The 25,560-nt window shown below is 38.9% G+C and overlaps 2 protein-coding genes across 12 annotated transcripts in view; one reads left to right on the forward strand and one right to left on the reverse strand.

Moving 5' to 3' along the window:
* Window positions 1–25,560, reverse strand: part of LOC136781145 (phosphatase and actin regulator 1) — a 155,896-nt gene that overhangs the window by 53,538 nt on the left and 76,798 nt on the right. The window lies entirely within an intron of this gene.
* LOC136781055 (uncharacterized) lies at window positions 23,384–25,006 on the forward strand. Its single transcript, XM_066739725.1, has 5 exons — window positions 23,384–23,960; window positions 24,058–24,326; window positions 24,413–24,478; window positions 24,544–24,636; window positions 24,811–25,006. The coding sequence occupies exons 1-5, from the start codon at window positions 23,384–23,386 to the stop codon at window positions 24,859–24,861; spliced, it is 1,056 nt and encodes a 351-aa protein (XP_066595822.1). The 3' UTR covers window positions 24,862–25,006.

The following is a 25,560-nucleotide window of genomic DNA, read 5'->3' on the forward strand; positions in this document are numbered from 1 at the left end:
CGTGTTTTTATTTTCAATAAAATGAAATAATAGGTTTTGAATAAAATACTGCAGCTTTGTCCGTGTTAGAGGTACATGGAAAATTTCATGCTACAAATGACTGAAATTGAATTATTCATCAATGCTATATGGCTGGTTAAACTCTCGCGTATATTGCAGACTACTTCTCATGTATTTTCGAATATCCTTTCAATCATGTAAATATTAATTTCAATTTGTACATGTGTATGATAATCGTTAAAAGAGTCTTGTTATTGATTTATTTCGGTATAAATTATAGCACAAAGTACCTGCAGCATTAAGTATCCTTTGAAAAATATTAAAATTGTTTTATTGTTCAGAAACAATATTCGTTTTTATCAATTTGTTGAAACAAGCATAATAGCGCCACTTAGCAGAACTATAAGTAACGCAAAAGTAAACATTGGTTGATCGGTGATGGGGCAGGAAATTACATTACCGACAGTCGGTCTCATAATTACAACAAATATTGAAATATTCATTATATTAATATGAAATTGCCTTTATTTTAATCTCTTTTGGTACTGCAGATATATAACTTGATTTCAATTAGACAATTATATTTTTTAATTATTAGAGAGCATGGATACTCGCGATATGGCAGTTTCCTGTTAAACCTTTACTAGGGGCAGCACCGTTCTCTCTCTCTCTACACACACACACACACACACACACACATACACACAGAGTCTAGAGGCCAAAGTTTAAAATACATTTTCTAAGCAATAAAAATGTAATTGCGAACAAACATGGTGTTTACGCGATTTTAGTCGATTTTTCTCAATATTTCGAATGACATCCATCGATAGAATTATCGCTTCGACAAGTCTCTCTGATTCGTTACAACTTGTAGCAGCGGTCCTCGTTACATTTCCAACTGAATTTTACGATCAAGATGGCGCCACAATTCTTTTGATTTTATCTTATAGAAATAATAAATCTACAAATACGAAAAAGCGCGGCGTGCGCACAAATTATTGACAATAGAAAAAAAAAATTAGTATCCCGATTTTGGCAGCGGAGTGTACAAAACGAGTAACTCAGCATAATAATATTGATAATAAATATTGGGAGAAAAAAGTGAGAGAGAGAAGAAAAAAGAAGGAAGTTATATATGCATGTATATAGCAGAGAGAAGACATATCAAGAGATGAAAGATGCCATCTCACTTGACCACAATTGGCGAAGGTTAAGCGTGCAATTAAGAAGTTTAGAACGTTAAATGCAACTTCGTTCCTCGTAATGTACCGTCAGCGTTCTCGCTTCATTTATCACGAGACGAAAAAGCACGAGCAAAGATTTTTTCAGGCCAACTTACCGATCTCCCCGAGGCTGCGAAATTGAATTGCTGGTACCGCGAATAGTCGGGAGTAAAAAAAAATTAACATACCTGAAACAAACAATAGAAGGATGGATCAGTAAAGATTGCACGCGAAGCCAATTCCACGTATTAATTGTGTAACGCGACGTAACGAGTATTTGCAGGACGCGTAACGTTTTTTCAAGTATATTGACGCTGCCGCGGCCGTGCCGTGCCGTGCACCTGCTTCAATTGCACCACGTGACACAATGCGCGTTTCGAAATAAACGTGTCAAAGCGATCGAAGAAACCTCAAGTATTGACACTGTCGTATATTCAATCCCTGTGGCAAACACGATTTATGATACACACTCGCTTCGATCGAAACCTACAACACAAGAATAGAACGTGCCAAAGCAGTCGAACAATTTCTAAGAATCGCGCGCGTTGCGACAATGAAAAACCTCCAATTTTTTTGCTTCTGCCTCCCGATACAATAAATGTCTCTTCCACGACACGTGGCGGCGTTTTATATGTTTTGACAAAAAACAAACAAAAACATACTAAAACAATGCTGTATTTCTGGACACGGAAAAAAAAGAAATTATTTGATTAATAGATATCAGTTGGTGAATATTCACAGACGCGCGTTTATTTGAATGAAATGATTTCTTTTTCTCCATGTAGGAAAGAATATCACTCGAGGAGGTAAAGGAAATAAGGAAGAAAAACAGAGACTCGTCACTTGTTTTGATCGCAACACGTGGTGTGTCGAGTAGGATAGTGAAAATCAGTCATGGCACTCTGGTGGAGATTCTATCATAGGGCTGGAACACCTACGATTCTATACGATACTATTGGCTTGCGTCCAATGTCGAGTGTCACGAGCTCCTTCTCGCGAGACACAGGTCAGGTGTACGACCCCACATGCACCGGTACAAAAGACATTTTCATGCATGACTTAATCCCACTCTTTTCTCTCTCTCCACCCAGATAAATATATAAAACGTACTATGTAGGCGTGAGAAATCGTCGTTCGTGCCACTCCTGAATTATCTTCCATTCGACTGCGTAATATATTATTACTCCGCTATCCTACTCTAAAGCCTAATTCACGAGCCAGGGCAGATCCTACCCTCAATACTTTCTTTCACGATCCTTTGACATTTTTCACATTGCTTATCGTCACGTGCGAGAAAATGTTGTTGTACTTGAATATATGAGTAGAGTGTACACGTGTGTCGTATCGATATATTGCAATAGTTTCATCAAACGTGTCCTTGGACGATATTTACATATCACGGTGGATGAAGAAAATATTAAATTTAACGCGAGTATGGAAAGAAATGATTGCGTTGACGGTGTTAAGGATTATTTGAGTGTGTGAGGGGGAGGGGGGTTAATAAGATGATTCACCATAGTGCGTGACCTTGTTGGGACAAGTAGCATCGGTATGATAATGACGATGCTCGAATGGAGTTGGATGAATAAGACGAAAGGGAGAGTCATGCATGGCGAGAGAGCGTTCGTTGAAGCCAGTGAAGAGATTTAGGTCGTAGATTAAAGGTTCCGTGAAACCCTGTGCAGGGTGCTACGGTGTTAATGAAAAAAGAAGAAAAACAAAAGAGGAAAAAAAGGTACTTCTCACGCGATCCCCAAGCTGTAATCGATCAGTGGAAGAAAAAAATTTATTCATTTTCAACTTGAGCCATGTAAATGTTTTTATTACCAAATTGTACCGTAGTACAGATCCAATTATTCAACGCGGAGTGTGGATCGACCCAGTTGGCTTCTTCCCTGTAGAAATCTATTCGATGACGAATTAATTAAGAAAAAATCTTTTCGTGGCAAAAAGGTTGCTCCGCAAAGCTCGCTGAAAAGCTTAGCAAAGAAGTAGGTAATTAGCGTTCTCCGTTAATTTTTAGCAGTCGTGATATAAAAGTAGCGTAAGTACGAGTGTACTTTTCTTTCGAACTCAAAGCATTACGAGAAACGATGAAAATCTCGCGAGCCAGAAACATGAACGATCTGCTGCTTAAAATGAGACTCCTGCCAAGTAAAAATAAGCACCCGATTTATAAAAATGAACAATCACTTACGTGACAAAAGTAATTTAATGCGTTGTGTAATGTTAAAAGATAGTTTCAAAGAAACCGCAGAAAAACTGTAGAAATTAATTAAGATGGAAAATTATAGAGATTTAACATTTTCTATATATATTTTTAAATTTCTCTTTTCTTTTTTATAGTTGGCGCGTATTCGCCCTGTAACGTGCATCCTAGCGAAATTACCACGTCGCGATGAAATATTGATCGGCAGCGTAGTATCTCCGGAAAGGGCCGATCGCAAGAGCCAAAGTATAAAGCACCATTGTGAAATCCTCGCAGCAACGACGAAGTAGCGTTGCCAAAACTATAGTATCGTTAATATTTACGTTCTTGATACACCCGAGATAATTAATTGCTTCGTGAAAAAGAAACAAGAAAAAAACAGGGTTAGCCCCGAAATTTTATCGCTAGCTTAAGATGAATTTGCGTTAATGAGGACTAGCAACAGAGTCTCGGGGGAAATAATGAACGAAACTGAATTGTGGAAAACTTTTCGTTTCCATGATTATAATATTATCATTTATAAATATAAACGGAACATCTGATAGTAGAGTTGTTTGATTAATTAGTCGAGAGTTGTTGAAATGGAACAATTAAATTAAAGTCCTCTCTAGTCAGGATCGCTCGTGTCGTGTCGGAAGAGTATTTGTATATGCACACGTATTATACTCGACTCGTCGTATCAGAATACGTGATGACATCCGGACTCGGCGTGTCCGTGACAGCTACGTATTCAAGACTCACCAGCTGTTAAGAGCTTTGATAGTTTCCACTTTTGGACGGGAAGTATGTTGTAGGACGTGACGTCATGCTGGACACACTACGTCATCTCCTTTAAACACAAACTTCCCTGTTTTAGTAATAAGGCGCGCCCTCGGCAGTCTTAATCTTATATATGCATGCCATTTCGTGGGGATAATAATAATTATTTAAGCTATATAATCGCTTTAGATATATGCATCACCAAAAGTGGCAGAAATGAAATAATATCGGTGAATTTCACCGAAATGGAAAAAGACAAAGAAAAATATTTGGCGACAAACGCATCTGTAAGAGCGTTGTTGCGCGAGACGTTCCGAGGGAACGTATAGGTTTCAAGAGTATACTATGGGGGAAAGAGTACGATTCGCACCGTGGTGCCAGCGCCGCGAATGCGACCGTGCTAAAACTAGGATGCTTGAATGGCGTGAAATGACAGAGTGTGAGGGATGACCAAGTTGTTCTCAGTATGTGATAGCATTTTACAGGGATGATTGAGATCATGTGTGTTGAAAGACGTGCAAAGCTGAGTGGCAGAGAGGGATGAAAAGAAAGAGAACAAGTAGCGAAGATGATCTGGCGTTGATGAAAAACGGATGATGATGAGCGATGGACGTTGGGTGAGCAACCTTGAAAAAGATGCGTCAGGAAGGAGGTACCTTTGAAACACGTGCAGCCCATAATAGATCCTCGATTGGACGCTCTTCAGGGGGTCTTTCCCAGAGCTCGCAAGAAACCAGTTACTACGATCGTTCAATCCCATCATCGGAGCGATCCAGTTGACCCAAGAAGGGGGGTGGTGGTAGTTCACCAGGAGACTAGAGCCGAAGTTGCCTTGTCCAACCGATGCTCGACCAGGTCACTCCCAGCACCTCCAGGATCTCTTTATAATTCTTCGGAAATCCCATAATCGGATTGGTCCACGTGAAAGCTTTTCAGGATTAAACACGTGGCGTACGGATCTTTCAACGACTCTCGCCAATTTATTCTTCCTCGAGCTTCACCTCCATCGCGAGGATCGCTATATATATATATATATCCGAGGAAGAAAAACTTATTCCTGTAATTTTCTTTTCCTCGCCTCAATAGAGATGATGCATCATCGCGATGATTGTGTATAGGTGCAAGATGTAATTTTTTATTCCAGACACGTAGGTGGCTTCTCTCGCGATTCCTCCTGGACTCGATCGATCCTCGAGTTTTCGATCGCCAAACCGGAAATGCTCAGGTTTGCTTCACGGCACATCGCGCACTACCGCCCCGGCGAGTGAGCTAGCTCGCGCAAGGCTCGCGCTACGTGTCAGCCTTCTCGCTTCTCGATTTCTCTCAACGACCAACCACTAAGCTTCCGTTTTGTGCCACGTCCCGAATGGCAAAATTTATTCATCTGCTCCCAATCAGAAAACTCGCAATTATACTCGTGTTCCCTTAATTGCACCAATCAGCCATCCCGTTCGCGCAAGCGCGGACCTTCTCTCCTGTATATGCTCTGCAGTTGTACAAAAAACTAAAGAAATTTTTACTTTCAGTACATATATCCTGTTTTTAATCAAAGTTAATTTACGATGGGCTCCTTTACATAAAACGTTCTAAAGCATATACCTAAAAAAAAATACGTACGAGAATCTCTATGTCTATAAGAGATGTTACATTTTTCTCCATAAGATATTTTCTAAGTATTTTATTGTTTGTATTCGGAGGGAGAGAGAGAAAGAGAGAGAGAGAGAGAGAGAGAGGGAGAGATCTTGTGAAAATGTTGTGTATCTCTTATAGTTATGGAGATAAACATAAACATTTTCTGACGTGCGCATACTTTGGGCGTTTTAAGTGATGGATTCTCTACAGTATCTAGCAACTCCCGTTTGCACAACTGTAGATCTAAATTGATAACGGGAGAGCTGTTGTGTCGTGCTTTTACCGACGATAATAAGAATCGAGTTGTGCAGTGTACCAATTAAAATCATTCAGACCATGGACGTAAAAATTCTGTTTATCTTTCTCGCTGTCCATACCAGATATTAATTTTTCTTACAAAATCCCTTCGAATGCAACTCGAGAGACGCTTTAATAAAAGATCTTATGCAAAAACTGATATCTCTTATATAAAGTTACAAAGATAAATGGAAGGTTATTAATGGTCTTGCTTATTTTAAGTGGTACCTACACTCTGCATAGTTATCATTAAGGAAACTGGATAAATTTATAGAACTCCTTGTGGGATTCGAGTAGGTATACACAGATTCTCTTTTTACATTTTGGTAATCCATACGGATCAATGGTTATTACGATTAATATATTTTACATTTATTAAAAAAAAAAAAAGACAAATAAACAACTTTACATTATATAAAATTGTATTTATTCAAAAGCAGTACGTGCTCGATGTACTCGTGTTAAATAACCAGTATAAGCTGGCTCTCTGAAAACGCGTAAACCACACGATATATTCCTATTATTTTAGTAGCGTGCAAATGCATAAGCTACACTCTCAATGCAAAGCAAAAGGATGGATTTTCTGTAATTATGGGAAATGGTGGAATAACGAATACTATTTGGACAGTTTCAACATATTATTCAGAATTATTGATTGCATAGTAAACGAAAGGAAGATGTACTAATTAAAATTGATAATTGGAAGAGAAGAATCACAGACGATCTTTTGTCTGGACTAATTGAAATGGAGGATGAAATGGTATTAATTGTTACGGCTGCACAATTGGATCAGAAGGAGCGAAGGATATAATTTGTGCAGTTCTGTACACACATATCTGGGTAGATATATGAATGAATAGTATGGAAGGAAGACACGTTGGATTAGAACGGATTAGAATGGCTGCATTTACAATGGTTATGTTACTGTTTATAGTCAGTGTTGGGTAACTGTTCAGCAACGCGTGCCGGAACTCAAAGTACGCCGGATATACATCGAACGTGCTCCGGAACGCCTCAAACGGGACCCCAATACGTTACGCCTTCCACTGACAAATGCTTACTCGAATTGGCCAATCAGCGAACTGGTGGATCGTAATTTGGCGCGAGCCTCGTTTATCAGGCTGATCGTTCAAATTGGATCAGTACGGAAGACAACTACCATAGCTACGTTTCTGCCCTCTATTGCCATGCCATTTCAATCGTTCGATGACCCTAATGGAATTATCTCCAACAATAAACGCCTCGTCGATATAAAAACCTAACAGCGTAATCCAATTCTTCTCCATTTTTAACCAGCCTTCTAAAAGTTTTTATTACTACTCGATTTATTTCTTTTGTCACGAGCGAATTAATAGAAGAGATTTTACTTATATACTTTCCGCAAGATACAACTCGAGTCAAGAAAAAGCTTTTCCAAGCTTCTTTTTACCTTCGTTTAGGTCTCTTTTGGATGGTCAAGTGGTTGAATATAAAGCCTCTCTCTCTCTCTCTCTCTCGGTTTTATTTAATAAACGTAGCCAACTCTTAATGAAAAAATATCTCCAAAGCATGAATTAAGTTCCACTTCGTTATATCTACCAGTATTTAAAAATGGTTGAAGGCTAAAAGCTTTTTAGGGAAATATTCAGCGTGAAGAAGCGACGTATTAGAACAGCAATTAATTTAGTTGAAATTGAAGGAAAGAAGGAAGAATTTTACAAGTGAGAAATGACAAAATAGTTAAATTTCTCGGTTAGGTTTAATTGAGGACCGTTTTACGTGAGCGCCCGACGTGGGGCACGTGAACAGCGGGGTCTGACTGTACACTGAGTTGCACTACTATGTCACTAGCCGTTATGTTATTATTGTCTAGAAACGCCTTGGATGCAATATCTTGTACAGGAGTTGCATTGAGCTAAAATTTATAGAAATTTTCCACGCTCTTTACTATTTTATATACTTTTTCTAGTGATAATTAATAGATGCTATAAATTTATTTATTTATTCACCAATTGATATCCTGCAGTCCTTTTATTGAAGAAAGAATTTTTAATCAAACGTATTTAATTAATTTATAGAGGATAAAGTATTGGTGTTTACAAATGAAAATTACTCTTTTCTTTACTAGGGTATGAAAATAAAATGTTATCAGGGACAATTAATGAATCATCTCTGTGTGCGACCCAATTAAAAGACATCGGGAGACTATCGTGTTAATATTTCGATTCGTTTCTGCAACATGAAAACTCTCTAATAGTGGGTTGGAATAAAGTATGCAGAATCAGATTGGTTCAATATCAGAAATGAATATTCCATCTTCATTGGCATATATATTTATTTATTTTGAGACTGGATCGAACGCGCAAATATTAGAGCGGTGAGGATAAAAATTTTAAACGTAATCGTTTTACTCTTGACCTGAAAGTGCTGGACTAAAATAGGGTAGACAACGGACTGCACTATGTGAAATACAATGCATTGTATTTTGGAGGTCGCGTCATTCGCGTCAAAGTGACAAAAAAAGAACGGTGGAGCACATTTAGATGGAGAGCTGCATTTTTAGAAACAATGATAAATCATGAATTCTTCGTGAAATTTATTCGAGGCTTCGATATACCAGGCAGGTATAAAGAATAAAGTTTTTAAGAGAAATTTTATCAAACTTATATTTTTTAAAAAGTCATTTACCTGCGACTATAAAATTTGTTTTGAACTTTGTGAAATATATCAGGCACTGAAGCTCGAGCTTTGCGAAGGGTATATAAATGTGGGAATATTTATTTATTTTTCTATTTTATTCAAAGATCGATTCATCTTACGAAAGCTTTCTGCATCTACAGCTCAAACGAATTCCACTATCGGGTTAATATCCTTTCTAGATAATCTTTTCATTTCTCTCGACCTTCTTTTCCCAGAGAGTATCCTATAGTCTTTGACATTATTTTTTTCGCAATCAATAACAATGTAGCCCGAAGGTTCGATGACAGTGAATTTTGAATTTTGAATTTTGAAGGAATTGAAAAGGGGAAAGTCTCTCCACTGCCATTCACGACAAAAATTTAAAAATTCCTCAAACATGATTCATTGATAAACAATTAAAATAGAATTATTCTGGATATTTGAATTAGAAGGAAAATGTATGAGAAAAAATAAATTTCTCACAGACAAACTCGTAACAATTTTTCTCTTTAAAATAAAATTGATAATGCATAATAAAATTGCTTGACAAATTGAATCCTGCGATTAACCATTTCATCAAACGCCTAATGAAGGAAATTTATAGAATTTTATAAACTCCTCTTTTCTTTATAAAAGAAAAAAGAATGAGTGAAAAGTTAGATAAATTTTACTTTCGATAACACTCGTGAAGGTGTTCCAAACATATTTTACTGCTCTCTTAGCAAGAATATATTGAAGAAAGGAGAATTTTAAAGCTGTGCGAGTTTAATATCACATTCGCAGAATTTCCTCAATAAAGGATAGCTGTCTGAGAGAGTTGAATACGAAATATGAAAATTTTCGCATGGCGCAACAACGTTTGTCAAGTGGCAAAAGTATTTGTGCACTTGAAGTGGGTATATAAAGTTTGCAGTCCTTTGCGTCGGGACCGGTACTGGAAGCGGGACGCATTTCATTTCCTGGTTGGATCGTTGATTGCCACTTGTGTATTGCCAGACAGTCAGTATGAAATTCAGAAGAAGGGCTTCCCGTGCTCGAAAACGCCACAGTGAAACAATGAAAAGCTTCCAGCAGTTTTCGGCCAGTCTTGATGAAACGATGGATCAACCGGAAGCTCCTTATCGATTCCCTATGATTCCCCTGAAACCTCAACATCCCGGCGCTACTCTACTGGAAAAATAAAATTACCAAGTCTCGAACAGCAAAAACGGACAAGCGCGCGAGCTTCTCCTTTTTCATTTCTTTTTTTTTTTCACGATGAAACAGGCCCTCTGTAACAAAACTTTTCCACTGTACCACAGGATTACACGATTAAACCTGCAATTGCGGAAGGCATGTTTAATTTGCACGCAAACAATAAAAAGATACCGCGCAGCGAAAAATTACATTGAAAATTGCTGGAGCAGCTGAATTCAACGATAAATCGTTAGTGGCAAAGTTTGATCTTAGTCCGGTGGGAGTAGAGCGTAGCAGGTGAAAATGGCTAGGTGAAAATTCGATAATAATACTTGGCGTAAGGAGCAGCAGCAGCAGCTCTGCTGAAACTTATCTTGAAGATGTGGCATAACTGGAACGAGGTAGAAAAATAAAATGAAATATAATACTATATTATAAAAGACAAAATGAAAAATGGAGCGTCTGGGTAATAAGATGTTCCACGTGGATGAGATGACAAAAGAAATGAAGGAGTTTCAATAGATAAGGGAAATATAAAAGTGTAAGATAAAAGTAGAGATGAAGAATAATGAAAAGGGTGGAGGGTAAAACGTGTGTCAAAGTTTTGCTTTCGAGTCCCTCTGCTCATGGACATACTCGAGCAAGTTGGTTTATTCTTGAAGAAAGACGTTCGATCCAGCTGATTTACATCGCTAAAGCACACCATCCTGGCTCCACTCGACTTATTGGATTTACCCTTCGAGGTCGAAAGCTCCTTTACGAGGAATTTATCGAGAGTTCCTCAGCTTTTACTTGAAATAACCAAGTCCAGCATCAATCTATGACTGAATCGTGAATCCACTGCTCATTTAAGGCTATAATATTTTCGATAGACCATTTTTCTCTTTAGCCATGAATCTAATCAACGAGGAAAATCTAAATGAATATATTTATAAAAGTCGCGTTGTCTCGCGTGTTTATTAAACTGCTGACTATAAAGTAGAATAAATTAGCTTATCGATGATGCATTATTGAAATATTCTAAATAAAATTGTACTAGAATTATTAGGAGCCCTGATAAAACTACGCCTCGTTCGCGTAAACTCCTTGAAGAAATTCTATTCATTCGCCTGTTATTCAGATATGGACGGTTCACAGTCAGTGCCATTGAAAAGAAGAACACGAGAGTTGAGGCGACGAGCAGGAGGGTTGAATAAAAGGGCCAGTTGTTTTTTTTTATCCATTTTTAACAATAGATTCGATGCCATACTCAGTGGAACTGCTTTTCAAGCGAAAGTCCCTTCGTTACACGAAAAATCGCTTAATATATATATATATATATATACACACACACATATATATTGATCGAGTGTTGAATTTCCCTCATGATTTTCTTAATAATGACCAATTTAAAATTACTGCTTAAATTATAAAAGTAACACGATACATTTTGATTTAACGATACTGATTATAGATTGAACATTGAATGCAGAAGAATAGAAGTTGTATATGTTCGTCATAACGATTGGACTGCAGACGATAACATTATGTATTTTTAACCAAGAAATCTATGCTTACAAAAATAACTGAGGTCGAAACATTAAAGGTTCATGGCAATTAGGATTGACAAGGGAATCGCGTGGGATCGATAAATTTCAAATATTCGAGGTCAGAGCGTTTTAAACAGAATTCATTGGTGCGAGGTTAGAGTTCACTGACCTAATCTGTGACATGCAGCGAGTGACTATGACAGCGGTCTGGCTTGAAAAATCAATTGTTGTGTTTTGTTGGAAATAACACTGCTGCATATTGATTCTCTAACTTCATCACGTGCTCAAAGAAGAATTTAGTTAGCAAGAAAAATATTTTCTTTCAAGAAAACTGCAGCTGTATCTTGAAACGATGTTCGTGCTAATGGCAAGATTTATTGGACACATCAGAGTAGAAAAATAAACGAGCAATAGTAATGAAGATAAAGTACGAGTGGTATATATAATTGGGAAACGTTAAAACGATGAAGCATCAATATTTTAGTTTATATAATTAATATTTCTGAGTGAGATCGCTCGTCAATATTCAATTCATCCACAAACGTTTATAGTACTCTTTGATGAATGTAGAATGTTCGGTATAACGTTTGGATTAAATTCGATAAATTCTTTTAACTCGTACGATATTACCTGAATCTATTATGCAACATCCTACTTGTATCACGAATACCGAAGCCTGTTTGCATTCATTAATGTGTGATCAGCCACTATACTATGCTCCCATTGTTTTGCTTCTACAGTTTCTATGCGTAACTCGAATCACGAAGACTAAAGGCAGTTAAGTAATTTATACATATCTCAGATTAATGATGATCATCGTTGGTTTGCTCTTACTCAAAGGAGTTTTATACAAAAATCATCGTCTCGAACTGATTCAAGGCAGAAATTAAGTGGAAAATATTCGATCCTTTGTAGTCCTTTCTTCTTTATAGAAAAAGAGGGGGAAGAATTTTAGGAGACAATCATTTTTCTTTCACTATATATGTATACTACACACACACACACACACACGTACATAGATTTTACAGAGTGCTTCCCGCGTTAAAGAAAACTCCTCTTTACACCTTTTGATCCATGTGCAGACTCGCACGAACACGTATCCATTGCAAATCGTTCAAAGGTGCCCAAAACGAATAGAGAAACACATGCACGCGACGTGTATATATTGGTTTATCAGTCAGTCGCGTGTACAAGCGTGTCCAAAGAGTTGGAGAAGCAAATTTATATGTATTTGTTAGCCAATCGCATAACAAATGTAAATAAACGAACACCAAGCGCGATGTATGTACACGCGTAGTAGGTACAGTTCTTCCATGCACGTACGTTGAACTTTGACCCGGAAACGGGAAGCTTTTGTGTTTGGCCTTCGACAACATTTCAAGCAAATATCTGACGTTAACGCGAATAGAATTGTTCCTACAATGGTATACTGGAGCAATAATTACCCTTTGGCCCGATAAATAAATGAAACAAAAACAAAAAAGAAAAAACAAAAAAAAACGTTATTTCGAAGATTACTCGGAGCTTTAAAGCTCCAATTACAATACACGCGTTGCAATTCTATGGTCCAGATGAGAATTTAAGCACTGTAGCGCCTGGTAAAAGTACATTTTGAGAGGTGAAGCTTTCGGACGATAATAAGTTTCACGTTAATTCGACATTGATCGTAGAAAAAAAGAATAGAAATGGAATTGAAGAATGATTGTTATAAATTTTGGTTGAACGCGAGCATGAGGCGCGCGATATTATTTTATATTCAAGGTTATCAAATGTTTTATAGAAGAGGAGAGTAAGCAGGACGAAGGTATTATTCCATTTTGCAGTTTACAAAGAGTCACCTCCCTCCCTGCCCCTCCCCTTCCAAAGATTGGATGATAATTGAATTTCGAAGCTTTGCATGTTAATGGAGTACGTAGTAACGCGAGGATAAACTAGTTGTTTTCTTGCAAGGAACCGAAACATCAGTTTCTGCTGTTTCGAAAACTTGCCAGCACCCTTTATATACTTGAAATTTGCTGCTGAGAACAAGGCGCACCTTTCAACTGCAAGAAACGTCGACCAGAAAGGGGCTCTAAATTCAGACAGTCTCGAAAGTCTTCTTTTTCCTGGATTGGCTGAAGCATTATTTCCGAAAGACTCTGATATGTATCTCGTAGGTGCTTGGATAATATAACTCTGAAGCCCAACAACTGTCTAATCACCCGAAAAGCTTTCCGTCATAACAAATCTACTGGAAACTCTATCCTGATTCGCTATTTTCAATTGGCACTCCAGTGTAGAGGTGTGTGAGCAAAGAGCCGAAGCACCAGTTAGAAACTATTTCCTCTGGAAAATCCAGTGGATCTCGCTAGAATTTAACGAGAATAAAAAAATGTAACTTTAATAAGGGACCTTTAACAGTAACATTTTCATAAACTTGCTAATTAATAGCGGCGAGCTATTAAAAGCTTTCAACGTAGAATCGAGTTCGAGCCATTTATTACGTTATGCAGTATAACACAGAGAAGGCGAGGGCGAGGGCGAGGGCGAGGGCGAGGGCGAGGGCGAGGGCGAGGGCGAGGGCGAGGGCGAGAGAGAGAGAGAGAGAGAAATCGAACGTGTGTATGTATGCATGAATCGAATGGAGAATAAGAAAAGAGCGAAACTAATTATTGACCCGGCAAGGCTGAAGTTATTGTGAGCGATAATTAGGTAATGTGCAATTAGCCGGAGCACTCGGGAACCTCTCGGTTATTAATATTTGCATTAAAATACGATAGCGAAGGAAACGCGCGCGCGTTCTTATTATTACTGGGGTGAACGTTGAAGCTTCGTGACTGTAATTGGTGAAAAAGTGCAAATTGTGCTAATTGGTGAAGCTTGGGAAGGGGATGTTAGAAATAAGCTGAGATACATATATAGTACAGCATAAATTACAGAACAATGATATTTTTAAATATATTTCAAGAGCATTGGAACATTCTCTAATCCACCGAAATATTCAAAGTACCTACTCCATTGGCCTGTCGCTTTTTTCTAATTCAAATTCTTGCCACCACACTGCTCGAATCAATTCCACGAAGAGAAAGAAAAACCAAACGAATTAGAACGTGCAAGTTTTCCCCAAAATTCCATACGAAAGAGGATACTATCTTTAATAAGTAGGAATAGATCAGGGTTAAAGCATTGGAGAAAAGAATAATTTAAGCAACTTCGAAGGACTCACTCTTCATACAACATGTATAGGCCTCCTCTCAGTTTTAATAATTCTTCGAAAAAAGTTATGATCCAGGAGATTCGAAGGTATTAAAAATTTACCCTACACTCTTTTTAGTTTTATAGATTCAACGAAGCAGAATGTTATACAGGACGCGAATTATCGTTAATTATTGTAATTGTTGGAATGAACGCGTGGCACGTTTTAGGATCCAACTAGATAGCTGATGCCAGAAGCACCAAGGGGTACTATGCAGGAGAGCACAATGAGATTTAAGAATGATTTCTGGGAAAAGTTGTTCAGCTACTTGAAAACGGGCTGCGATTTAGCATCGTCAAGGTTTCGGTCTTGTTAATCGACTATTTGGACGACGTTTATGGCTATTGGCATTATAGTCTGCTCTTCTGCTCTTCTATCGTCACTCGAGCAACTCAATGGAGAGCTCTGTGTAAGCCAAGCCAACGGTTCGGGTCGCCTCCCGAGCTTTTGGAAAGCACTCGAGAAGGAAATCGATTGAGCCCAATGGCAATATTCCACAGCCTTATCGCGGAGATTAACCGCCCAGAGATTGATCCGTCCTGTGTACCAACGCACAGTTCTATCAATTAAAATTACCAATTAACCCAATTACCACTCCAACAGCAGGACTCATTCAACACACAAGTATTAGAAATTTATCATCGATACCAAATAATCATTTTGATCTGTCATAAACGAGTGATCCTTCGAAGAGAATCGTTTCTATGCTTCGAGTCTCTGAACAGAGGTGGCCCGGCCTTATTCGAGAAGATGAAGAAGAAAGTATTGGGGAGTCTGGCATTTCATCCGGAGCACGATCCCAATAGACGAGGCTGTGTCTAGGATAGAAATTACTACTGAGAAACAATGGTGAATGGGAGTAGCGTTATGGAGCAGCTGCCAAAATTATGGGACGAGGAAGCAGCTGCAGTTGCAATCTGTTCTGATCTACCAAAATTAGGTTACTGGAACGTAAATCAGCTTGACTTCTCTACTGCTCTTACCACACTCTCTATAGAATCATCAAAATTTCGAGAAAGAAACCCAAGTTTGTAATTTAGTCCACGTTTAAACGTTGCAAGTAGTCCTCCAATGTTTTATAGAATTTGACGCAATTGAAATGTTAAAAAAAAGAAAAAGAAAAGTTTGCGTTGTAAAGTAAATTTTATTATTATTTTAAATAACAATTGCGCGACAGTGTAATTTCTCACGACTAGACACTTCTGAATCGTTTCCAGCGTAGGAGATCCCAGTAGGATAGTCGAGGATTTATTTAAGGGATGGGACTCGGTTTCACTTATATAATTATATAAATTAGGGTTAATGAAGCTAATATGTATATACCACTACTGATTAAACGTTATTAATCGATAGGGTTGAGATGAAATTAGTGTAAAATTCAAGAGTCTTTTTTAATAACCTTTCGATCGGTAGATTTGCTAAATTTGAAGAAAGGCTTCGGAGCAAAGGTGCGGAGGAATAGGAAAATGTTGAGATTACTTTAAGGGCTTACAAGCCATGCACACCTTTCCGTTGCCGGCGCATAAAACACCACTGCAGCATCAAACATTACAGAGTGAACTGTGATTGGACGAGAGGTCACTGACTCTCGCTACGGCCTCGACAGATGCTACCACGTTCAGCCTGCTTCGTAGCTTCTCCGTATCCACACTCTTGCATGCGATCAACTTCGATCGAATATTTCACGTAACATTCGACATATATATTTATATATATATACCACTGCTATAACTCCTCTTTGGCTTTGGCACACAATATATGTCTAGGAAACTTCACTTTCCTCCAAATGCTCGATTAATTATTGTCTCCTGTGTGATCTGCGATAAACCGATTGTTTCAGCCAATGTTCCGCGCGAAACTCTACTGGCAATTCCAAGCGTTACATTAATCTTCCCATTTAGCTCGCAGCTTAAAAATACTGTGGAAAATTTAATGGGAGGGATCCAAGCGTGGTGAATTCAAATAAATCTGATATTTCGCGTCTAAATTTAACGAATTACATTTCAATTCAAAACTAGCGAACCGTGGGCCGCACGGCTCGGCTGGCTTTAATTTTGAATTAAATTGTAACGATCGAGGCAAATGTGTTTGGTCTGGGAGGCAGGGACCGAATCAATGCGTTGATTTTCCAAAGTTGCGATGTTTCTCGTTTTGGTTGGATGCACTTGCACTTGTCAACCGAGGATCGAAATACGTCAGGAGGGAGGGAGAGTTTCTGAGCTTTGGGCAGCTAGACTTGCAAGCAAGGTATTCGTGACTTTTCAATAAATCGATGCCGCGATGGAGGGAATGAGAATTCTCGCCTGCGACTCGTGACGAGCATGAACATTAGATAATCTCTTTTCACCTTGACTGACGTGGAGTGACAATGGGACGTTTTGAAAATGCCGGATTTTTCGACAGGAAAGTCATAGCAACGCGCGATTCCACGATCGTCTGGGTGACGTAAACAACGGCTTATCAATAAAATGCAACGTTTCACTTGTGATAAATCGATACGAGAAAGTCTATCAACGGGTATAAACAAAAATTGAACCCTTTATCGAGATTGACAGAGCTGTGAATATGGGGGGATGTATGCGTTATACGATTCTTTCGATAATTTCAGGAGCTTTGCTGGTTAAGGGGGCAGGGAGGCCATAAAAAACCTTGTCGTTCCAATGTAACTGGCTCCATATTAAAACGATAGGATGAGAGATGAAGAACATTTTATATTGGAAAGGATTCGCGTGTCCCTTAAAAGCTTCTCGCGTTGCACGTTTCTCAACTGCACACTCGCAATGGACATTGAAATTATTATAGCAAAAGAGAGAGAGAGAGAGAGAGAGAGAGAGAGGAAAAAAATGTCTATGAATTATTCTGGAAGCCATGGAACGCCATCTAACAGAATTCAATGAGTCGATCGAACAAGTTTCCTTCCTACCCTGCGTCCCCCACTACTAATCGGATCAATCAGGAAGATTAATCGGCCGAGCGTAAATTTTTAATAAGCCTCGCGAACAGACCACCACGTTGAACGAGTCTGGCAATTAATATTAAAAGGTGAAACAGTCCGAGAGAACTCTGCTCCTTCTGAGGAAAAATAATTCTATATAGAAATAAACTGAAAGATATATACTTGTAGAGCCGAAACTGGAATTGTGTTGTGATCAAGTAACAATATGAGAAAAGACTTGAATTTATGCAGAGGGGAGTAAAGGAGAATTGTCGAGATTTCCAAAATGAAGTTAACATCCGACATGGATTTGTACCGGTTGACGGTGTACCGGGGTGGGGTGCGAGTGACCTCAGCTGCGGTACGTGGGCCGCCGGGTCACGCGGGTTCCAGGGACGCATGGTGGTGCTCGGTCAAAGGCATTCGATAAAGACCGGAAATTCACGGAGGAAGACTGAAAAAGCGCACTGATCATTGTACACTCGGCTGACCCAGTTTCCACCAGCGAAACTTTCTTTACGTCCCGCCGGACGCGATCTCGTGCCTGATCAATCACGCAGCTACGTACATCCGCGTGCATATTTCCTCAGGAACCAGGCCCATGAATAAAATCACGAAAATTCAACGAAAGGAGGGAACAAGCTCGGTGGAACCGCGAGGACCCACGAGAAACCACGAGAAGCCTCGATCGAAGGATCGAAATTCCCAGAAAAATTCCGCTGCGGGCTTTCGAGACCAGTCGGTAAAGTAGGAACCGGCTATAGACACACGAGGCTTCCCAAGCTAAGCATTTCGCGCTACCGAGGGAAGGAGGATCCGCTCTCCAACGATTGGAACAGTCTCTTCGGACGTTAATGCTTACGGAACGAGAGATCGATAGCTCGGAGCGTTTTCGCTTTTGGACTACGAAGAGAAGTTTCGGACAGTCGAGAATCAGGATATTTTTTCATCGAGTAAGGGAGCATTCGCGTCGGTCTCTTACGTCGTTGGACAGGCAGGCAGACAGGCTTCTGCTGCAGGGACTGTGGAAATTTACGGGTGTGTGTGTGTGTGTGTGATAGATGCGGTAAAAAGAGCGAGGGGTGGAAACTTCCGGTAGGGAGCACCAAAATTTCGCGTATCGGTCTTCGGGGGACCACTGCGACGAGAATTTTTCACTTTGGAGAATGGTTTTGGTTGCACAGAGCGATCTTGGTGAGCGAGAGAGTCGTGGGGAGGTTACGCGACGCGTTGAGGTCGGCTGGTGACTGACTCTCTGGGCGTCGCGACGCCAACGCCACCTTTGCCACCCTCGGGAGGCAGCAGCACAGCACCCCCCACCCTCGTGGTGTGCAGCTGCATGTACCGTAGCCCGTAGGCATCCAGTGGCGCCTAGCCTACCTATCCACGAACGTGCACCTGCCACGAGCTTCGGGGGTGGCTGACCGAGTGCAACCCCCGCTCTGCTTTCAAGGTGCTTCATACCCCCACCCGCCTCTCCACTCCTTCCCTCTTTGCATTCCCCCTTTTCTTTCCACGCCAGCTCATCCAGACTTGTACAATCGAGCTGCTTTCTCCATTCCCCAACTGTGCTCCAACTTGTGCAACATCACAGGGATTCGAATTTTTTACATTACACCCCCCTCCCCCTCAGCTGCGATACACCCCGCCCTTTCCTTATTTCATTCATCAATTATTACTCGAGACACTCAAAATTTTCCATTCGATAAACGAGGCTTAAACTTGATGCGAGGATGATCGTCTTTTATTTATTTCGCTACCACTTTTCTTCTTTTCTAATCTGGTTGGCTGAAGAAGTGGATAGAATTTTTAATTTAGTTACTGTGCATACCTTTAATGTACAGTGTTATATTCGACGAGCTGGGATATTTACAAGTTATCGAGTATGGAACCTGGATAAAAAGAGTTGTGCCTAGTAATAGGAATGGATTCGAATCTAGAAGCGAGCGAACGAGATCAAAGACAACCGGAAGCCCTTTAGTCGGTGCTCCGAAGGTGCCATTAAACTTTCAATTAGAAAAGCTGCAATTAAGCGTAACAAAAGAGTCGTGTGTCTCACGTAAGGCGAGAAGAGCCTGGTTCGCTCTCTTCCCTATCTATTCTCTTTCTCGTTACTCTCTCTCTCAGGATGTAGTATGCCGGGGCGAGTGACTATGCGTATGTTGGCGTAACGCTCACGCACACTACTCCAACTAAACCTACGTATTCCTATATATTAAATTTTAAACCAAAGTATCCAGCAAGCGAGTAGATGCAACGATGTATAATATAGTATTTTAGAAAAGCTCTTGAAATAAGCTATAAGAATATGCAATGAAAAAATAGGAGTGCCATTTGAAACAAACTGCAGGTGGCTTTAAACATTTCAATGCTCCTTAATAAGCTAGAGTATTTTTTATACCGATACCTTCTGTCTCCATCGAAGCAAAAATTGACGAAACTCTCAAAAGTTTGATATTTTAACACGGTTTTCCATTTATTCGAGTTGAACACTTTGAAAAACTCATCCGGTATATATCTCGATATTTCCATCTCCTCTCCAGTGCCTCTCATCGTACGCGGAATAAATGCTTGAATTATTCCAAGACGAAAAAAACTCACAGTTCCTAACAACTAACGAGGAATTGTCGAGGAAAGCAAATGGGAAAATGCAAATAAAAGAGTCGACATCGAATCTGAAAAACTCGTTAGGAAAACTTAAACTGGAAGGTTAAATAAACCATGTTATATATATATATATCCTTAAATTATTCGTGCGTGCAACGAAACTCAAAATCAATAATCGAGGATTGTAGAGCTGCGCGATACACCACCGATATAAATTGTTAAAGTGCAAAAATTGAATAGAATGGAGGGGGAGGGGTGAAGAGAAAGAAGGTAACCATGAGGATATCCGATGGCATAACCGCGTAAAAAGGACACTGTCCATTGGGTTTAAGGAGGGTGCTTTCAGGACGGATTAGGTGGCGAGAGAGAAGCGTGCACCAAGTCTCGCGACGTTGATAGTTGGAGAACGCAACACAAAGGAGGTATGGCAGTAGACAGTATGGAATAATATCGCATATGGTGATCTCGCAGCGAAATATCGATTTCCAATTTGCAGGCTACTATAGCAGAAGGGAAACCGCGAAAGTTCCAGTTAGATACGACGATGGGACGTTGTCCGATGAATTCAGACGTGCTCGAGGAGTGGAAAAGGAAAAGAGTGAGTTCTCCGAGGGTAGTGAGGGAGGGGGTGGAATAGACGATGAAGGCTCATGGTCTATAAATATCGATCCATAATTTAATGGCCACTGTTGTGGAATAATCTTTCGCTTTTAGAGTATCCATCGTCTTGTCAATTTCCAAAGATAAGTGAATCTCTTTTGCTGCCTTTTTTTCTCCCTCCCCTTATTTCCAATATATACTATTACTTCTTCCACGTTCTCCATCTTTCTTCCTTCTCTTCTGCTAAATTCACCTCGGAGCTCGATTATAATTTCATTTTCCACAGGCTTTTCCCCAGGACGAGCACACTACTGCTTTCATAATTGGTAGAAAGAACAAAGATAAAAGCTATAATGGCGTGTTAAAGATAAAATGTAGAAATTTTAATGTAAAAATTATATAATGTGAAACATTAACGATGCCTTTTTTAAAGGCTATTGCACATCTTCTATGATAAGTTGCACAGGATACTATCGGTTTATTATATATAAATCTCGCCAAGTCATAGCTTAAAGATCAAGATAATAGAATATAGAAGAAAAATGTGTATATAGAAAATTCATGACCAAGAGAAAGAGGGAGAAATGCGATCAATTTTGTAAAAACGAGATTTTAACGTATTTGGGTCGAGAGTCGGCTCTTCATTCCAGATACAGGTGTAATAAATTGCACAGCACGTGTAAAAATATGAATTTAAGACAAAAGAAAATTTAACAAAATAAAATGTCTAAGCTGCTAAAAGCACATGCATGATTTACAGCTGCAAAGTTTTTAAGTTATTAGCCATCGCTTATATACCAGTGAAATATTGTCGAAACTTCGATAAAAAGAGTTATATAGAACTATGAAGGGAAATAAAAATGACAATAAATTGGGAGAGCAAAGGATAGGAAGTGGAAAAAAATCAGGTAAATAGATACGAGTTAGCCAAATTGCAAGAAAGAATAACGAGAAAGGGAGGCAGCAAGGATATGATGGTTGAGTGAGAGAAACTTTTGGAAAATATCGTCCACGTGTAGAGGCGGCAGAGGCAGGGTAGATATTAGTGACTAATTGGAATACGAAGGATAGAGTTGCAGGAGACCGAGAAGATGGGATTACAGGAGGTTCGATGTGTCCAAGTCGAACTATGGTGACAGGGTACGGTATAAGCATGCAGGTGTGTTTAGATCAGCAGCTTAGCAGGAACAATTTGTCGTGGGAAGAGTTCCTCTCGAATGCTTGTCCGTATCTGGTGTCGACCAATGGTAATCGAGGTCACCGAATGTCAGGAGAGACAACCTCGCCACTCTCCCAAGTGAAACTTCCAACTTGGAGAAGCTGAAACCCCTTGAACCCATGGGATAAATACTCTCCTGTCCACACTACTCGCTATTCCAGAATCTCCTATCATCCTCAGCTCCCATTTTCATGGAGATAACAACTCCAATAATTATATTTTGCCCTCTCCTTGAAAATTCATGAAATTACGCTTAACTTCCCTCCTCCAGACGAATTCTTGCCCGCCCTCGAGTTTTGCCAATGGAAATTATCGTGAAACTTCTTAATTGACTTCTTTGGATCCTTTATTTCGAGCCACTGGAGCATCCCCAGGGATTGATTAATTTAATACCGTGGGTACGATTTAGGTTTCGCACAGAGTATTTTAATGTATATATATATATATATATATGTATAGGAAGAATTGTCTTTTAGGAGAGAGAAATATTCTGAATAAAGCCTTTAAATGTTATTGATCGTGCAATGATATAGAAACGAGGATTGTAAATAATACTTCCAACACGTTCTACTGAAAAATGAAAATCATTGAATACAACTGAGATATTTGGTTTGAAGTGCTTCGTGGAATAATTATCGGCTCTTCGCACATCGCGATGGCGAAATTTATGGACTGATTACTCAGGTAGAAGTGATTTTCAACTGGAAATATATTAATTAAACGCGCCCGATAATTCCAGGCACACATTATTATACATATATGCTATTGCTAACTGATTATAATTGTAAGCTTTTAAACTATTTCTATACATTAGCGAATAAACTTAACGATATTCGTTAAATACACTTTTACATTAGTGTACATTGTTTGAAAGAAAAGAAAAAACAGTGAAACGATTTAGATTGAAAAACTTATCAATTTAAAATATCATGCTTTACGCGAATGTTGGGAATTTTCTCATGGATGTTCGGCCATCGTTTTATGTTCCGATTCGTGAGATATTATGATATACCAGTGCATTAACAAATAATTACAGCAGAGCAATTTTACATTAAACACGCAAACCTCATTGTTTTTAGACGAGAAAACTGAAGGTAGAAATTTGTACCTACCACTTACAAATCGTTATTTGCACAAACAAAAGTTTCTCTGCCTCGATTGTACTCTGTGAAAGTTTTTGTATAAAACTATTGAACGGTTGGAATGAAAAGAAACATTAGAGCGAATAATATAAATATAAATATAAATAAAAAGAATAGGGTAACATATTAGAATCGTTGGAGAAGAAGAAGAAGAAAAAGAAAATGTTACGAGAGATCTGGCCAATTCTTGCAATGTCTCGAATGTTTGGCTGCTATCCACACAGTATTTTGACGTCTCCGATCAGGACTTCGAAAGCAGCTCGAGTATATTCTTGGGCACTTGGATGTCTCTACACGAGTAATTTTCTGTACAAACTGTGCATCTGGCACAACTACTTTGGTAGCAGATGGTCCGACGTGGTATACAGTGCCCTGGTACAATTGGGGGAAGGTTCAAAAATTTTGTGCATCATATTCGGAGCAATAATGCCAACCCTGCTCCACAAATCCTTCGAAAGTGCTTACGAGAGGGCAGAAGTATTCGACGCGATAACCAATACGAAAAATCATACGAAAGTACGCCCATTTTGGCAGTTTATCATGATTTTGGTCAATGTTGCTCGTATACCTGTCTACAAGGAGCTTTATGCCTATTACACAATCACTACCTACACTTTAACCGTTTTCAGTATAAACGTAGCATTCGAAGTTCTGTATGCCAACGAGTTGCTGAAATTTTGGTTTCTGCTCAGTGCATTTTGGCGTAGATTTCATCGATTGAACCAAATAACCCGAGCAGGTATAACCTTTTCTGAGAACATTATTTTATGCTCTCTCTCTCTCTCTCTCTGTCTCTCTTCTATTGAATTATTATTGCACAGGGGAAATTTTGATAGATGCGAGGAACGATAAATATGTGAGGAAACTAAGTGTCGACGATATTCAGAATTTCTACACAATTCTTGCAGACGGGATAGCTCATTTTAATAAGTATTACAATTATCAACTTTTTTTTTGGGTCTCTTATTTAACAATGGACACAATGTCCTTTATACTTGCAACTTATACCGCTAAGCAGCCACGTGCTGGCCTGTATTTCGATGTGTGCCTCTTATCTGGGCAATTGTCTATGATTACTTATATATGCCACTTGACTTGTGCACAGGTTAATATTGAGCTTTGATGCAGCATAAAAAAGTGTGACATATATAAGAATTTCAGATTTATTTGATTAATCGTTTTAAATTTTAGGCAAATAAATTGACTCACGTTTATTTTTCGCCCAGTTGTCCAGTCTTCTTGAGAACCAATGTTATGGTAAATAATTATCACGATACATTTTATTATCATGACTTACCGAAGCTAATTCATCTATTTTCTAGAATAACGTAAAATTTGGACTTTTATTGCACTCACGACGTATAAATATTGTAGCATTAAGAACATTTCAAATAGACTTTCCACTTTTAGTAACGGTAAGCTTACAATGTAATGTAAAATTTAAAAAAATCGCAATCCTATGCATAGGCAAAAAATATTTCATTCGAATAAATCTTACTTTTAATATTGACGAATAAATATTATTCGAATGAAATATAATTGTTGCCCTCTACCATGTACAATCGATAAGCTTTCTTAAATCTTTACAGATCGCTGCTACCATGACAACATACATGGTGATTTTTATTCAGCCTTCGTGAACTTTTTCTTCTTCCCCATTGCAATTTATTCAACTTTTCGACGCATGATAGACTTTATATAGTTTGGCTAATGGCGTTTCCTTCAAGCAAGGCAACTTTATTGCTTCAACGTGAGTGATGCAAAGTGACTCGAATCAAGGTTTCATCCGAGGGATATTAAAAGTTTTTGGTGGAGTGAAAGAAGTGCATTTGCAACGAATACGTCTCACTGCTAAAAAGCTCCACTACAGAGGAATCCCGACGACTTTTTCATATTGTACAGCACAAATAGTATAGCTCACCCTCTTTACTCAGATTTATTTCTTTGCTCAATAGAAAATACGAGCCAGACTCAACCACGTATTTTCTCACTCGTTAAAGTGAAAAGTTTTTTCCGAAGAAACACGACACGAAAATTTTATCTCGTGGCTGATTGCCCAGAATCCTTCTGCAAGGTAAATGCTTCCACGTTAAATTTCACTGTTGATGCTACGATAAATTTACAAAGGATAGGACGCTTATTTGCACAAACTTGCGCTTCACAGCCAAATTCATCGATTACTTTCTCATCATCGTGCAACGAGTATTTCTTCTATTCATTTTTTTTCCTTCACTCGCGCGTGTCTTACCAAAAAAGACTAATTATTTCCTTAATCCTGTTAAAAGTTTGACATTCCAGTTTAAGATTGGTCGACACGGGGTAGGATTGGCGTCACAGCA

Source organism: Prorops nasuta, unplaced genomic scaffold (assembly GCF_024137725.1).
Source record: "Prorops nasuta isolate Cenicafe-Biocafe unplaced genomic scaffold, Cenicafe_Pnas_1.2 PNAS00021, whole genome shotgun sequence".
NCBI lineage: Eukaryota > Metazoa > Arthropoda > Insecta > Hymenoptera > Bethylidae > Prorops > Prorops nasuta.